The sequence below is a fragment of the Triticum aestivum genome, chromosome 1D (genome assembly GCF_018294505.1).
Source record: "Triticum aestivum cultivar Chinese Spring chromosome 1D, IWGSC CS RefSeq v2.1, whole genome shotgun sequence".
NCBI classification, from domain to species: Eukaryota; Viridiplantae; Streptophyta; class Magnoliopsida; order Poales; family Poaceae; genus Triticum; species Triticum aestivum.
The window spans coordinates 309592429-309611027 of NC_057796.1; the positions used below are offsets into that span (position 1 = coordinate 309592429).

The 18599-nt window shown below is 45.8% G+C and overlaps 1 protein-coding gene across 1 annotated transcript; it reads left to right on the plus strand.

Annotated features, from left to right (window-relative positions):
* The first annotated feature begins 12432 nt into the window (after window positions 1–12432).
* LOC123181667 (WD repeat-containing protein WRAP73) lies at window positions 12433–17098 on the plus strand. Its single transcript, XM_044593988.1, has 6 exons — window positions 12433–12603; window positions 13744–14232; window positions 14853–15074; window positions 15203–15287; window positions 16098–16208; window positions 16487–17098. Exons 1-6 carry the CDS (start codon window positions 12487–12489, stop codon window positions 16873–16875), a joined length of 1413 nt encoding a protein of 470 aa, XP_044449923.1. The 5' UTR covers window positions 12433–12486; the 3' UTR covers window positions 16876–17098.
* Window positions 17099–18599: the final 1501 nt, after the last annotated feature.

An 18599-nucleotide genomic window follows, 5' to 3' on the forward strand; every position in this document is an offset into this window, starting at 1 on the left:
TAGGTGATAGCAAGATATATGACAAGAAGCAATATGGCTATCACAAAATAAAGTGCATAAGTAAAGAGCTCGGATAAGAGATAACCGAGGCACGCGGAGACGACGATGTATCACGAAGTTCACACCCTTGCGGATGCTAATCTCCGTTTGGAGCGGTGTGGAGGCACAATGCTCCCCAAGAAGCCACTAGGGCCACCGTAATCTCCTCACGCCCTCGCACAATGCAAGATGCCGTGATTCCACTAAGGGACCCTTGAGGGCGGTCACCGAACCCGTACAAATGGCAACCCTTAGGGGCGGTCACCGAACCCGTACACTTTGGCAACCCTTGGGGGCGGTCACCGGAACCCGTCAAATTGCTCGGGGCGATCTCCACAACCTAATTGAAGACCCCGACGCTTGTCCGGAGCTTTACACCACAATGATTGAGCTCCGAACACCACCAACCGTCTAGGGCGCCCAAGCACCCAAGAGGAACAAGCTCAAGGGCACCAAGCACCCAAGAGTAATAAGCTTCTCAACTTGTAACTTCCACGTATCACCGTGGAGAACTCAAACCGATGCACCAAATGCAATGGCAAGGGCACACGGAGTGCCCAAGTCCTTCTCTCTCAAATCCCACCGAAGCAACTAATGCTAGGGAGGAAAATGAGAGGAAGAACAAGAAGGAGAACACCAAGAACTCCAAGATCTAGATCCAAGGGGTTCCCCTCACATAGAGGAGAAAGTGATTGGTGGAAATGTGGATCTAGATCTCCTCTCTCTTTTCCCTCAAAAACTAGCAAGAATCCATGGAGGGATTGAGAGTTAGCAAGCTCGAAGAAGGTCAACAATGGGGGAAGAATTGTTGGGAATCGTAGCATAATTTAAAATTTTCCTACGCTCACCAAGATGCATCTATGGAGTATACTAGCAACGAGGGGAAAGGAGTGCATCTACATACCCTTGTAGATCGCGAGCGGAAGCGTTCCAATGAACGTGGATGACGGAGTCGTACTCGCCGTGATCCAAATCACCGATGACCGAGTGTCGAACGGACGGCACCTCCGCGTTCAACACACGTACGGTGCAGCGGCGTCTCCTCCTTCTTGATCCAGCAAGGGGGAAGGAAAGGTTGATGGAGATCCAGCAGCACGACGGCGTGGTGGTGGATGTAGCGGGTCTCGGCAGGGCTTTGCCAAGCTTCTGCGAGAGAGAGAGAGAGGTGTTGCAGGGGAGGAGGGAGGCGCCCAAGGCTGTTGTGTGCTGCCCTCCCTCCCCCCCTTTATATAGGCCCCCTGGGGGGGCGCCGGCCCCAAGAGATGAGATCTCAAGGGGGGGCGGCGGCCACAAGGGGGGAAGGGGTTGCCTTGCCCCCCAAGGCAAGGGGGAACTCCCCCCCAGGGTTCCCAACCCTAGGCGCATGGGGGGGAGGCCCAAGGGGGGCGCCCCAGCCCACTAAGGGCTGGTTCCCTTCCACTTTCAGCCCACGGGGCCCTCCGGGATAGGTGGCCCCACCCGGTGGACCCCCGGGACCCTTCCGGTGGTCCCGGTACAATACCGGTAACCCCCGAAACTTTCCCGGTGGCCGAAACTGGACTTCCTATATATAATTCTTCACCTCCGGACCATTCCGGAACCTCTCGTGACGTCCGGGATCTCATCCGGGACTCCGAACAACTTTCGGGTTTCCGCATACATATATCTCTACAACCCTAGCGTCACCGGACCTTAAGTGTGTAGACCCTACGGGTTCGGGAGACATGCAGACATGACCGAGACGCCTCTCCGGTCAATAACCAACAGCGGGATCTGGATACCCATGTTGGCTCCCACATGTTTCACGATGATCTCATCAGATGAACCACGATGTCGAGGATTCAGTCAATCCCGTATGCAATTCCCTTTGTCAAACGGTATGTTACTTGCCCGAGATTCGATCGTCGGTATCCCAATACCTTGTTTAATCTCGTTACCGGCAAGTCTCTTTACTCGTACCGCAATGCATGATCCCGTGACTAACGCCTTAGTCACATTGAGCTCATTATGATGATGCATTACCGAGTGGGCCCAGAGATACCTCTCCGTCACACGGAGTGACAAATCCCAGTCTCGATCCATGCCAACCCAACAGACACTTTCGGAGATACCCGTAGTGCACCTTTATAGTCACCCAGTTACGTTGTGACGTTTGGCACACCCAAAGCACTCCTACGGTATCCGGGAGTTGCACGATCTCATGGTCTAAGGAAAAGATACTTGACATTGGAAAAGCTCTAGCAAACGAAACTACACGATCTTTTATGATGTGCTTAGAATTGGGTCTTGTCCATCACATCATTCTCCTAATGATGTGATCCCGTTATCAATGACATCCAATGTCCATAGCCAGGAAACCATGACTATCTGTTGATCAACGAGCTAGTCAACTAGAGGCTTACTAGGGACACTTTGTGGTCTATGTATTCACACATGTATTACGATTTCCAGACAATACAATTATAGCATGAATAATAGACAATTATCATGAACAAAGAAATATAATAATAACCATTTATTATTGCCTCTAGGGCATATTTCCAACAGTCTCCCACTTGCACTAGAGTCAATAATCTAGTTACATTGTGATGAATCGAACACCCATTGCGTCCTGGTGTTGATCATGTTTTGCCCTAGGGAGAGGTTTAGTCAACGGATCTGCTACATTCAGGTCTGTGTGTACTTTACAAATATCTATGTCTCCATTTTTGAACACTTTCACGAATGGAGTTGAAGCAACGCTTGATATGCCTGGTCTTCCTGTGAAACCTGGGCTCCTTCGCAAGGGCAATAGCTCCAGTGTTGTCACAGAAGAGAGTCATTGGGCCCGACGCATTGGGAATCACCCCTAGGTCGGTAATGAACTCCTTCATCCAGACTGCTTCCTGTGCTGCCTCCGAGGCTGCCATGTACTCCGCTTCACATGTAGATCCCGCCACGACGCTTTGCTTGCAACTGCACCAACTTACTGCTCCTCCATTCAAAATATACACGTATCCGGTCTGTGACTTCGAGTCATCCAGATCTGTGTCGAAGCTAGCGTCGACGTAACCCTTTACGACGAGCTCTTCGTCACCTCCATAAACGAGAAACATATCCTTAGTCCTCTTCAGGTACTTCAGGATATTCTTGACCGCTGTCCAGTGTTCCTTGCCGGGATTACTTTGGTACCTTCCTACCAAACTTACGGCAAGGTTTACATCAGGTCTGGTACACAGCATGGCATACATAATAGACCCTATGGCCGAGGCATAGGGGATGTCACTCATCTCTTCTATATCTTCTGCCGTGGTCGGGCATTGAGCCGTGCTCAACTGCACACCTTGCAATACAGGCAAGAACCCCTTCTTGGACTGATCCATATTGAACTTCTTCAATATCTTGTCAAGGTATGTACTCTGTGAAAGACCAATGAGGCGTCTCGATCTATCTCTATAGATCTTGATGCCTAATATATAAGCAGCTTCTCCAAGGTCCTTCATTGAAAAACACTTATTCAAATAGGCCTTTATACTTTCCAAGAATTCTATATCATTTCCCATCAATAGTATGTCATCCACATATAATATGAGAAATGCTACAGAGCTCCCACTCACTTTCTTGTAAACACAGGCTTCTCCATAAGTCTGTGTAAACCCAAACGCTTTGATCATCTCATCAAAGCGAATGTTTCAACTCCGAGATGCTTGCACCAGCCCATAGATTGAGCGCTGGAGCTTGCATACTTTGTTAGCATTCTTAGGATCGACAAAACCTTCCGATCTGACCTTAAGTGTGTAGACCCTACGGGTTCGGGAGACATGCAGACATGACCGAGACGCCTCTCCGGTCAATAACCAACAGCGGGATCTGGATACCCATGTTGGCTCCCACATGTTTCACGATGATCTCATCGGATGAACCACGATGTCGAGGATTCAGTCAATCCCGTATGCAATTCCCTTTGTCAAACGGTATGTTACTTGCCCGAGATTCGATCGTCGGTATCCCAATACCTTGTTCAATCTCGTTACCGGCAAGTCTCTTTACTCGTACCGCAATGCATGATCCCGTGACTAACGCCTTAGTCACATTGAGCTCATTATGATGATGCATTACCGAGTGGGCCCAGAGATACCTCTCCGTCACACGGAGTGACAAATCCCAGTCTCGATCCGTGCCAACCCAACAGACACTTTCGGAGATACCCGTAGTGCACCTTTATAGTCACCCAGTTACGTTGTGACGTTTGGCACACCCAAAGCACTCCTACGGTATCCGGGAGTTGCACGATCTCATGGTCTAAGGAAAAGATACTTGACATTGGAAAAGCTCTAGCAAACGAAACTACACGATCTTTTATGATGTGCTTAGAATTGGGTCTTGTCCATCACATCATTCTCCTAATGATGTGATCCCGTTATCAATGACATCCAATGTCCATAGCCAGGAAACCATGACTATCTGTTGATCAACGAGCTAGTCAACTAGAGGCTTACTAGGGACACTTTGTGGTCTATGTATTCACACATGTATTACGATTTCCGGACAATACAATTATAGCATGAATAATAGACAATTATCATGAACAAAGAAATATAATAATAACCATTTATTATTGCCTCTAGGGCATATTTACAACAAGAATACGAGCTCAAAGGATAAGGTTCATTGGGGAAGAAGACCTCCTTATATAGTGGGGGGAACAAGCCAACCGTTACCCCCACTTCAGCCCCGCTTGCCCCTATAAGTGGTACTACCGCTCCCCCTCGCGGTACTGCCGCTGGGCCCAGAGCGGTACTACCGCGGTGGCAGGGCGGTACTACCGCATACGAGCGGTACAACGGCCCCCACTGCCGTGGCCAGTACCGTAAAACCCGACACGAAAAAAGACCCCTCGAATTGAGGCGGTACTAGCACGAGACCGCAGCAGTACTACGGCTGGGGGCTACCAGCGGTACTACCGCTCTGGAGCGGTACTACCGCTCTGGAGCGGTACTACCGCTTGGGTACAAGCGGTACTACCGCTCCGGCCCGCGGTACTACCGCTAGGAAACCAAAACTGCCATAACTTCTGCATATGAGCTCCGAATTGAGCAAACTCAAGCTTGTTGGATTGAGGAAGACAAGTAGCATCAAAACAGGGGAGGTATGACAACAAATAGAGGAGTGAAACCTCCAACCGAGAAGAACCGGCATAACCTCCAACATCGAAAACATCATAGAAGATGCGAGTGAACTCCGTTTTCGATGAACTCGAGCTTGTCATCAAGATGACCATAAGCTCCAAAACTCACAAAGAGAAGAACCAAACAAGAACCAATAAAGATGATGCAAGGATGCAATGGTTTGAGCTCTCTATGAACGATACGATCAAGCTACTCATCGAGAGCCCCCCTTGATAGTACGACAATCATCCTATAACCCGGTCTCCCACCTACCATCATGAGACCGGTAAAATAGAAAACCTATCAAGGGCAAACCTTTGCCTTGCACATGGTCCACTTGAGCTAGATGATGACGATCTTGACTCCCTCAAGTTGGACCACCTTTCTTGGTTGCGTTGGCTCGATGAAGACTAGTTGATTGCTCCCCCATGCTCCACTATGGGTGAGCCACTCTTCCGCACATCTTCACAAGTCCATTGTCACCACAATGGACGGCAAGCTTCAAGCATTTGATCTCTTCATGATGCTTCACTTGAACTTGCACACCGCAACATCTTCACAAGTCCATTGTCACCACAATGGACGGCAAGCTTCAAGCATTTGATCTCTTCATGATGCTTCACTTGAACTTGCACACCGCAACCTAACCCCACAAAGAACTCTCACGAAGATCATGGGTTAGTACACAAAGCGTAATTGCCAATGCTCACCACACCATGGGATCGCTTGATCCCTCTCGGTACATCTTCTACACTTTGTGAGTTGATCAAGTTGATTCACTCTTGACTTAGTCTTGACCAACCATGAATCTTTTCAACTCTCTTCATTTGGATGATGTCTTGAAGATATACATGAATGATCACACAATCTTCTTCTCCAAGACATGCTTGCAATAAGCTCAACTCTCACATGACCAATCTTTGGATAATTCCTTAATAACACCTTGGTCACCACATAAACTCCTTGAAACCAACACATGAACTTCAAGAAATGCCTATGGAAAAATCCTTCAAATATAACTCAAGGCAACCATTAGTCCATAGAGATTGTCATCAATTACCAAAACCAAACATGGGGGCACCGCATGTTCTTTCAATCTCCCCCATTTTGGTAATTGATGACAATCACTTTCAAGAGAGTTTATATAAGGAATTATGCATCACCATGTAATGCAACAACCAATAATGCATGCGTATGAGATGCAAATGCTTAGGAACAAAACCAAAGTAAGGAGAAAACTCTGAAGACTTCTCCACAAAACTCTTTGAAACTTCTCCCCCATTGGCATCGATTGCCAAAATGGGCGAAAAGCTTAGAAGGCCAATATAAAAAGTGTTCCTCCATAAATTGTGTATTTCTCAACAAGAGAGTGGAATGCAATACACATGTCCAACGGTAAATACATGGAGGAAGACAAACTATATTGAGGCCCAAAGATTGCACAAGATTGATATGCCACAAAGACATAACAAAGAGAGAAACAAGCAATCACGCAATCAAAAGATACCAATTGAAGCAAGCAATCAACGGATATCAATTGAGCCAACTAGACCAATGATCCTACATGCCACATGAATGAAATAAATTATGATATGAGCAAAGGAGTGTTCTAGAGAAACTAGAGAAGCTCCCCATGATTTGGGCACAATTTAGTTTTGTAATTGGATACAACGAGGGCAAAATAGGATCGTCACTCCCCCAAGATCAATAGAACCTCACGACAAGTGCAAGATAGCAACATAGTGTTCTAAAGACACTAGTGAAGCTCTCCATGATTTGTGCACTCCTTACAATATTTGCATTAGGATACCAAGTGCACAAAATCGGATCATCACTCCCCGAAAATCAATCGAAACTCACAACAAGTGCAAGTGAGCATGTAGGAAACAAAGCCTAGCACTTGCAACAAACAAATGGTTGAGCAACATATAAAAGAGGCAACTTAAGAGTAGGCTCAACCAAAATGATGTGTGTGAGTCATGGCAAAGTACTTGAGAAGACTAATGTACGAATGAGCATTAAGCATCAACATAGTCTTGGATAGTGGAGATACAAGGTGCATGACATGTCCTCCCCACACACACCAAACTAGCAAAAGGGTTCACAAGCATACTAAAAATGCAAAATAAATAACCAACACTTGTGGCAACCCATGGTGAAGATAAAAGATGAAAGCCTCATCAAGACGAGGGATACCAATTAAGATGGCAAAAGCCTCGTAGAGATAAGCATGAGGAAAATAATCTTCACCACACAGGAGTGCATCAAGATGCAACGAGATAAGACATGCACTCAAGGCAAAAGCTTTCACGGAGCCACCAAAGAAATAACAAGAAAGACAAGGTGGACGTGAAAGAAAGGATATCATCTAGAGATGTAATTTCCCTCAAGTGTATAAGGTTCTAGGTAGACGAGATCATGATGATATATATCTACAAAGAAGGATGTACACCCGAAATAGTTACAACACGAAGGAACAAGATATCCAAAAGGAAGTCATAGATATACCAATAAGATATTTGCTTGGAAGCATAGCACATGTCTAGATATGGTCTTATTGTACATAAATGAATTCCTACCACACAATCATCAAAGACATCACAACTAGCAACAAGAGATCATTGTCGGGATGCTTTGAGAAACGAAACAAGTATCACAAGAGAGAATGAATAACATGCCATGATGCAACCTACACAAGGTTGATACAAGAAATGTGTGCGTGAAGTATATGAAGATATTTGTTACCGAGTTAACATTGGAAGGATGTAGTAGATACCAATTGAAGGTACAAAGTAGTTCATTGATCATCCTAGCTTGACTCCAAAAAGCACATGGTGACAACACCTTCCTTGTGAGTGAGCCGAGCATCCAATGCATCTCCAATTGTTCCTAGAACAACAACACAAACAAAATGGTACCCAAACTCATTGGGACCAAAGAGTTAGAAACACCAACAATACATAGGACAAACTCCACATAATTATGTGCATATAGATATGGAAATGAAATTCATGCACATCTCATCCAATTTGAGACTTGGTGGAGTTTTCCCTATATATTGGGTAAAAGAGAGAAAGCATGCCAAGGAAACTACATGAAGTTAATATGCATGCTCAAGACTTTCAAGAACCGATACCAAAATACAAGGAAATATCAAGTGAAAAGAATACCAAATGGAGAAATCATCACTTGGAAGATATCAATAAAAGATACATCAAGGAATGAGATATCCATTGGAACCCACGAAATGATATCAAACTCCCAAAAGAGAGGATGGTTCCAAACAAACCAAGCTCTCTACAAAGTTTCATGATGGCACAAGTACCAAAAAGAAACGGCTTGCCGTCCACCAACACACACTTAAAATGGATCACAAGTTTAGTGTTTTATAGAAAATAGGATAGCTCCCCCACGAGTTGTGCATTATAGAGAATTTGCATTTGAATACAAAATGCACAAGGTAGGATCACCACGTTCACTATATCAAGGAAAACACTAGACAAGATCAAGAAAACAACAAGATCCTCAAGTGGCACGGAATGCAATGGGAGTTGACACAAACTTGGCAAGAGATAAGGCAAATAAAAAGCAAACGCCAACGTGAAGATGATCAATAATTTCTACCACACATAAGTGAGTACCAATTGTCAAAAGACAAGAAGTATTTGGAAATAATTCCCGTTGGTAGATGGCAATGATATCCAACATCATCTTCACACCAAACACAAGCAAATTGCAACTTGTAGAGCTAACATGCCACCTAGGAATAAGATAATTTACAATATCAACTCTAGGTGACAATATCTCAAATGTACACATTTTCTAGGCTGGTAATATACACATAGCATATTACTCCCCCATAATGTGATACCAATTAAGGATAAACAAGAGGCAAATAAAAGGATCCAACAAGAGATAATTAATGGACTATTTAGAATTTGAATTTCTCATGAGAAGACATACCACATAGCGACTAGATAATCTTGAAATATCAATACTAGATGGTATTACTCATGTACACACATTTATAGGATTGTGAGGTGCACAAAGCACATCACTCCCCCATAATGGGATATTTCATTAATCTCTCACAAGAGCCAACTAAGATACAAACAAGATGCACAACGGCTCAACGAACGACACACATGTACATGAAGTGCAAACCAACATACCTATACTTGATTACTCAAGATAAGCAATTTGGAGACACAATCATATACAACCACATGCAAGGAACAAAACCAAAACATGCAACGGGGGCAAGTAACTTTCAATGTGAGCAATTTAAGTACAAGTTACCGCAAGGAGGCACATTGGATATAAGATATAAACTTGATGATTCAATTGACTTGGCTTGAGACAATAAGAATGATGAAGTCCCCTTAATTCTTCATAATGTAGCCAAGTCTCCAATGACCTCCAACAACACCTATTGATCAAGTTTGAGCTAGTTAGTCCCCAACCAAGTTGGGTCCTAAGAGGTTAGTCACAATAGGCTTGGCTACCCAAATGGTTCTTTGCTTCAAACCACTTTGAGTACCAACAAACTTGGCAACCACATTGCCAACCTTATCCTTCCCAAGAGAATAGACATCATCAATAATAATTGGGTTGGATAAGTTACCACTAGTGCATGAAGAAGCGACGTGACCTTTTTCACGACATAGGTAGCAACGCCTACTCTTTACTTTCTTCTCACTTGATTTCTCAACTTGAGAAGCATTAGCTTGAGTTTTCTTGGGAAGAGGCCTTTCTTCAACTTGAGGTTGAGAATGAGAGTGAACTTGTGGCCGCTTCCCTTGTTGCTTATCACTAATGGCCTTCTTCTTCAATGGGCAAGATCTAACATGATGCCCTTCTACTTTGCACTTGAAGCAAACAATCTTGGCCGAATTCTTGACTTGTTCTTGGCCCTTATTTTTGTTCATCTTGGACTTCTTCTTCTTGTTGGAGTTGAATCCAAGTCCACCTTTGTCATTGGGGGATTTTTGCACTCTCAAGATGTTGTTGAGTGTAAATTTCCCTTCATGACTCTTTTCCAAGTCTTTCTTCAAAGAGGTGACTTGCACCATCAATCGTGAACACCATCGAAACCCATCGTCGGGGTCTCCAAGGTGACACTTCCAAGGAGGAAACGATGTTGAGGACACCGCCATCACTCAATCTGGCATTGCTTGATCTTACGTTTTCACACGAAGATCTCACGCTATTGGGTAGGAAGGGCAAACGACTCCACAACGATACCTCCAAGGAGCAAGACGATAGCCGTGGATGCCATTACCGCCAGCAACGACAGAGTCGATGCATGATTTTGAGCCGGAGCCGAGCCTTCCACCACAAATCCCAGGATCCGAGGCCACCGGCGCCACGTAGCACCACGAGCCCAAGCAAAACACCACCAGAAACACATTGGTCGAAGCCGCGCAGGAACTTGGCAAGCACACGCAACCTGACTGGTCCGCACCGCCGCTCACAGCCCTTGGGCGAGCCAAGCCGGATCTGGCCCTCCTCTACCTCCGTTCGCAGAGCTATGCGATCCCCTGCAGCACAGTGCACATGAAAGGCCAAGGGAGAGCCGGACATAGCCGGTCTGCACCACCGCGCGCAGGAACTGGGAGGGATCCAAGCCAAACTGTGCAGCTCGCACCGCCGCGCGCAAGAACAAGACCGTGTTGGATCGGGTCTGCCCGAGCCTTTGGTGGAACACAACAAACTAGACGGCGCCATAGCTCCAGGAGCCGGGCGTGGACGCGCTTGAAGGAGAGAGACCACCGGCCATCCCGACACCACCGCTGCAACCACCACACAGCAACCGCAGCTGAAACCAGGCGCGTAATGCAGCCACATTCCTCCAGCGCCTGAGGCCTTCTCGCGCCAAGCCCTCCAGCCACAAGAGAGGCCAGAGCCCGCCCGCCCGCAGCGCCCCCCGCACCCCCGCGGATGCCAGCCTAAGCCAGTCGCACCGTGCCCTTGCGCCAGGCCCATCCGCTCGCACGCGCCATGCCCGACGCGCCACGCTAGCTTGCCGTGCCCGTTACGCACCACGGTGCCATCTCGCCCACCGGCACCGGTTCGCCACGCCCGCCGCGCACCATGGCGCCATCTTGTCGTGTCCGTCGCGTCCACCGGCACCGGCTCACCGCGCCCCCGCGCCTCTCCTCGGTCGAGTGGCCCCGCGCTACCCAGACCTCGCCAGAGGGGAAAAAAGAAATGCCCCGCCAGCGCCTGCTAGAGGCGGCGAGGGGAGGGAGGAGATCGGGGACGAGGAGTTCCTGGCGGCTAGGGTTTCACCCGGGTCACCCGCGGGAGGGGGACGACACGGACGCTCGGGGTTGGTACTTCACTCCATTGCTATTGTCATCACCAATCTCTCTAATTTTACTGTACTTTACAACAAGTAATTCCAGCCGACGTATCGTGCGTTGCGTAGTCTGTAGAAAGAATTCCTTATTTAACATCGTATCTAAATTTTATGCCCTATTTGACATTGACATTTCTTCTCTATCTAATAACGAGTCTAAATTTTATGCCTTTTATAACACTTCTGTCCATTTTAAACCTAAGTGACATCTGAAAAGACCCTTTTGCCCTGGTATGGTATATTTGTGTGCGCGCGTATGTGATGTTGCGTGTGTATGCGCGCGCGTATACATGTGTGCTACTGCTGCGTGTGTGTTCGCTACTGCGGGTGTACGTGCAGGCGTCCGCATTGGCTTACTGTGTGTGCTGCGTGGGTGTGTGTGCGCTGATGCACGTGCCAGTGTGCTGTGTGTGCGCGCGCTGCTGCTGCTGCGTGTGTGCTGTTGCGTGTGACTGTGCTGCGTGCGTGTGCTGCTGCCTGTGAGTGTGCTGCGTGTGTACGTGCTACTGCCCTCGCACTGAAGCTGCGTGTGTGCTACTGCCGCGCATACACACATACTACCACATAAAGAGCAAAAGAGGTTTTTTAGGTGTCATTTAGACTTAAAATAGATAAAAGTATTATGAAAGGCATAAAATTTAGATTCGTTGTTATATAGGGAAGAAAAAGTTTTTCAGTATTATATTTTGGAACGAATGAAGTATTAAATAAGGAATTGTTTCTGGTCTGTACTACAGCACACTACGCTACGCGCACTTCCGACTTTACGTCTCCACCCTCCGAACGAATTCAAATCCCAAACACGAACCCTTCAAAAGCCTCTAGGAAAATCGACATTCCAACGCAGCCCCAACCCCCACCTCGCCTGAGCAGGTCGCCGGCGACCGACAGGCTTCAGCCCCCCCCCCCCCCCCCCCCCCCCCTCCCGCGACCCGGGGGAGGCGCTGAGCGAGCAAGGGGATGGAGTTCACGGAGGCGTACAAGCAGACGGGCCCGTGCTGCTTCTCTCCCGACGCCCGCTTCCTCGCCGTCGCCTGCGACTACCGCCTCGTGGTCCGCGACGTCGTCACCCTCAAGGTATACACACTGCCATTTGCCCGGCCCGTTTCGCCCTCTTAGAATTGGGTTGCGAGTCTGGGGTTCATCCCTTTGGGGTAGTTGCTGGCGAATCTGGGATTTGAGGTTCGTGCCAACTGGCGTGCTTCAGATTTGAGCGCCTTGATGCGTGGAAGGCGCCCAATTTCGACTGATCCGCATCTTAGTTAAGTTCTGACTGAAATCAGATCGACCTGCCATAGCATATGAATCGACATAGCACTTCAAAGTCGTATCTAAACTCTCGCTTTAACAAACATTTAGGTCAGGTCTGTACTTGCTATAACTAAGTAATGTGATTCGACCTGATTACTGCTGAGTAGCCACTTGTCTTGCTGTGGTCATGAATGGTTCAACATTTACTTTTTGCGGGGATTCAACATTGGCTTCTGTCTCCTACATCATCCGTAGTGTACAAGACTTCACATTATTTAAGGGGTCAATTTGGGGCTGTGACCCGAGAAATCATGGTACCAAGTGGTATGGGAGTGGATAATACGAGGTTTTGTTTTTCATGTGCAGGTTTAGATGGATGCATCTGGTCTGCACATATGAATTCTAGCTGTTGTATTAGCTTAGAATGCACCTTTTTATCTGTGTTATCATTATTATTGGTCTAATGTATTGTGCAACCTCTAGATTACTCTTTACTATCTTTTTGGGTTCATGGAAGTTCCATGAGCTCTTCACGTTTCATATCTCTTATGTGAATGCCGCTTGCTGTATTATTGCGTTATCATTTCAACTTTGAAGAATGGTTATGTATGTATGATATCTTGCATGTTGCATCCATCACCCAAGAAATGGTATTAATTCCTTACAACTTTCTACTCCCTCTGTTCCTAAATATTTATCTTTCTAGAGATTTCAACAAGTGACTACATACGGAGCAAAATGAGTGAATCTACATTCTAAAATATGTCTATATACATCCGTATGTGGTAGTCCATTTGATATCTCTAAAAAGACAAATATTTAGGAACAGAGGGAGTAATTTACTGCAGGCATGCCCATAAGAGTTACATGAACTTTAAGTTTACGTGATCTCCTTGTCATTATAAGAATGTTAGTCACATCTAGAAACTAAAAATTGTAAACACGTGCTTTAACTTGCTTGTGCAGGTGGTGCAGTTGTTTTCATGTGTGGACAAGATAAACTTTTTGGAGTGGGCACCGGATTCAGAATATATTCTATGTGGACTTTACAAGCGGCCAATGGTGCAGGCTTGGTCGCTGAGCCAGCCTGACTGGACCTGTAAGATTGATGAAGGATCTGCAGGGATTGCTTATGCTCGCTGGAGTCCTGACAGTCGTCATATACTCACTACATCAGAGTTTCAACTTCGTTTGACTGTATGGTCTCTTGTAAATACTGCCTGTGTTCATGTACAGTGGCCAAAGCATGCAGCCAGAGGTGTTTCTTTCACTAAGGATGGGAAGTTTGCTGCGATCTGCACCAGGCGGGACTGCAAAGATTACATAAATTTGCTCTCATGTCATTCCTGGGAGATAATGGGTGTATTCGCTGTTGACACACTAGACTTAGCAGGTGTGGAGTGGTCGCCTGATGACAGTGCTATTGTGGCCTGGGATTCACTTCTTGAATACAAGGTGCATGTGCTATCTCTTCAGAAACTTCCTGGTGATTTATGTGTTGTGGCTTGTGACTGTAGCCAATTCTTATGCATATCTCTATGCAGCAGTTTTAGTTACCCCCTTTGCTATATTATGCTACTCTTCCATAATTATCTTCATTTACAGCATCTCATGATCTTACTTCACACCTTTCTAGCTTGCTAAAGACAGCTTAGTTTTTGAGATTGAGATGACGTTGCTTGAGTTACCTTGTTCGTTGCATGGTTGACAGGCCACACCGTGTTATCTTTTTCGAAGGGCAGCACAGCTTTTACCTTATTTTGGTTTATTACTCTTGTTGCCAAACTGGTACTTGATGACATAACTGAATTTGGTTCATGCCATGTACCTATATGTTTAATTTGGGTTTTAATGATTGATCATTTGGAACACTGGGTTACGGTTTCCCTCAAAACATATTGGGCCATGGCTTAAAAAATAATCCCTTGCATGATTCTTCAAAAGCTCACCCTCACATTTTTATAGCTTAACCAATCTTTTATTCAACTCTTAAAGTTCTTTTTTGTTTCCTAGACGAAAAATTAGGTGAGATAGTGAAATGTAAACTGACCATTCAAAGAACATGTCTTGTGCAGGTTCTAATATATTCACCGGATGGGCGATGCCTGTTCAAGTATTCAGCATATGAAAGTGGGTTAGGTGTCAAAACTGTTGGTTGGTCACCATGCGGGCAGTTTTTAGCAGTGGGCAGCTATGATCAATCAGTGCGAATATTGAACCATTTGACATGGAAAACCTTTGCCGAGTTCACTCATGCAGCCTCGATTCGAAGTCCCTATAATGCTGCTGTATTTAAGGTAAATCTGTCTATTCCTATCATCAATTCCCATCTTAGCAGATTTACTGTTGTTTTGGTGTTTGAACTCAGCATATTTACACTTTTATTGTCCATGCCATTTGATTATAACAACAAAATATGTCACAGGAAGTGGATGACCCATTTCAGCTTGATATGTCAGAGTTATGTCTAAGCGAAGGCTTGTCTCGTAACATGCGAGACAATGGCACTGGTAAGATTACGCAAATGGATTTGTACTCATCATTGCTTGTTTCCCTATGTTCACCCATTCATCATACCTTTTTCTTAGCATTTCTTGCTTGGCAGTTCCCTTATAAACTGAAATAGGTTGTGCACGGTCTATGGAATTAACCAAAGAAATCATCAAGATGTTACCCTGTCTAACAAAATTGAACAAGAGCATATTCTGGGACATCCTTTTTTGTGTGTACATAGTCTTATCAGACTTGTAAGCTTAACCTTACTGATTTTGGCAGTTAATGTGATACTCCCTCTGTCCGGAAAAACTTGTCCCAAGCTTGTCCCCCTCAAATGGATGTATCTAGCACTAACTTGGTGCTAGATACATCCATTTAAGGGACAAGTTTTTTCGGACGGAGGGAGTACGTCTGAACTCTGAACATGTATTTACTTTACTTTAGTTATTATGTCTTGAGTCTTGACATTAGTAACATTGTACCCTATAGTGTGGGTCACCTTGGTATGTTTCCTTTCATAGTCAGCAAAATAAGTGTCAGTTCTATTTATGTTGACTTTTTCTTTGAGTGTTGACTTGGTGTAGAGAATACATTACTTTGCAACACCACATATAAGTAAAAACTTGATCGATTGTAGCTTAAGGCCATCTCGGTGTTAAGATGGGCGGTCTCCTCTAGTATTTTCTAGATTTGTGGAGACTATGTACACAATAGCTCAAGAACATACATAACCAAATTGACACGTTGTATGCTGCCTTTTGTGTACTTTTGTCAATTATCTCATTGTATTGTTCTGTAATGAATTTTCCTATTTTGTTTATCAGAAAATGGCTCAGAAGGAGGTTCTAGAGTAAAATATGCGGTGATGGATGTTCCAATCACCGTGCCAGCACAAAAACCAGCTAGTGACAAGCCCAACCCCAAACAAGGAATCGGTTAGCTGTTTTTACTTGTCTTTTCCTACTCCAATTCATGCCTCTTGCAAGGCCATTTTAAGTAATATCAGTACAGATGTGATGAATAACACTTACCAACAGTCCCTTAGGTGATTTGTCTTGCTGATTCTCAAAATTCTAGCAGAAAATTGTTGAAGAATCAGTGTGTTGTATTATGGAGAAACCCCCATTGCTAAGATTGCAATTGCATCCAGAGTTTCTTTCTGTGCCGAAACCTTGAAACACCTCTCACCTTTCAAGTTACAAACGTTGTGCAGGTATGCTGTCGTGGAGCAGCGATAGCCACTATTTCTTCACCCGGAATGACAACATGCCCACTGTTCTTTGGATATGGGACATCTGTCGCCTGGAGCTCGCAGCCGTTCTTGTGCAGAAAGATCCGATCCGCGCTGCTGCCTGGGACCCTACATGCCCGCGCCTCGTCTTGTGCACGGAGAGCCCGCACCTGTACATGTGGACGCTATCCGGTGCTTGCTGCGTCAACATTCCCTTGCCGAACTTCCGGATAGTTGACTTGAAATGGAACTCAGCAGGAAGCTGCCTCCTCCTGAAGGACCGTGATTCGTTCTGCTGTGCCGCAATCGTATCCGCTCTGCCAGAGGAAGAACCTGATGAGCAAACCGACGAGACCTCCGAAGACGAATGACGTCCTGTGTCTTGCTTGCTGTCAGTTTGAATCGTAGCCATTATCAGTGAAGTTATTATGTTGTAACATAGCAGTAGATCGATTTGGGTACAGCGACTGTTCTGATCTGGAAGGATGAGGAACACGGAAGGTGTTTGTTTCTTCTGTTATACAACTGCTGTTGGATTCCTTGAAGTTGGATAGATTTTGTAGAGTGCACAAAATCAAATGGAGGATTCTGGTCTGTCCATGTGCAATTCTTTTTTCTCCTTGTGCTGAAATGGTAAGCAGTTTGCGAGCAAGATAAGCTGTATGCTGTGAGTGAACAGCAAAGGAATCCATTCGTTTTCAAGCTGGAAAAACAAATATGGCTTGCTTCGACGGGCGCGGCGACTGATCCAGCAAGTGGCTAACTTTGTCCGGCTGTTAATGAAATGGGAAAATTATCTTTCTTATTATGTAAACTAGCAGCGTGACGTGCAGACTAGTAGTGTGCCAACCATGACAAAAGCGACGCGTAGAGGCATTTGGATGGGTCTTCGCATCGCGTGAACCCGGGATGTCGACCGTGTGGCGCGTGCGACTACACTGATCGGAGGATCTTCCTCGTGCCATCAACACATGTGTCAAGCACTCAAGCGTCCACAAATCCTATCGAGGCAACAAAATTATTTATGCATTCAGAAGAATATTGTCTGATTAATTATGAGAAACCCGGATAAATCATAAATTCAGGCGTCCACAAACCTGATATATCAGAATAAGAACAATAACAAGAAGAACAACAACAAGAAGAAGAATATAACCCATACACGTCAAGCCTTACCCACCTTTGGCATGCATTTGGTGATAGGCAACTCTGATTTTGACGATGAGCTTCGAAGACGAGACAAGCAAAAGTTGCGCCAATCCACCCACCACAACCTATCCGCTTGTCGCATGATCATCGTCGCCGATCGGATGATGCCAAAGCTCTGACTCCACCGTGATACAAAGAATAGAGTACGAGAATCCACGTCGCGGAGCCAACCATGTAGCCCTTGTCGTGACCCAAACGTCATAGGTCATCATCTTTGCCACACAAGTCGTCACACCACCAGTCAACATTATCTGTCGATTTCTTGCCGGTTTGTGATGACGCATGAGTCCAATCCATATGGAATGTTAAAAGGGATGGAGGTCTTCAAGGACGACGCTCCAATGAGGTAACGATGTCAGACACAACATCATCGTTAGATCCGACAAATCTGGATCCTAGGTTTCCACCCGAAGACCAAACATCTGGTTTTGGGTGGAGGATGTAGGTCTCCACAACAACGCCTCCAAATGAGGAGAACAACGCCCATGAGCGCCAGCACATATGGTCAACAAAATGCCGCACAGAGCAACACAACCCACAACTACACACAACCCAAACACTGTCTCTTACACCCCGTTGGTCCGCACACCCCCAACGCTGCAAAATGCACCAACTTCACATGGGAGCCGCTACAAACCTCGTCACCAGCCGCCGGTGAGTCAAATCTATCCGAGCACACCCAAATCTGTCAGGGCGCGGTGCGAGTAGGGGTATGCCACTGGCACAAAAGCAATGCACATCCATCGAAGTGTGTAGAGCGGGACCACCATCAACATACCGAAGTCCACAAAGGCCGCCAACGCTGCAACGAGAAAGACATACAAATGCGTCATAACATTGGAGTAGCAGCGCATAGAGAGTTGTCAAAGGTGGTAGTGTTGTATAA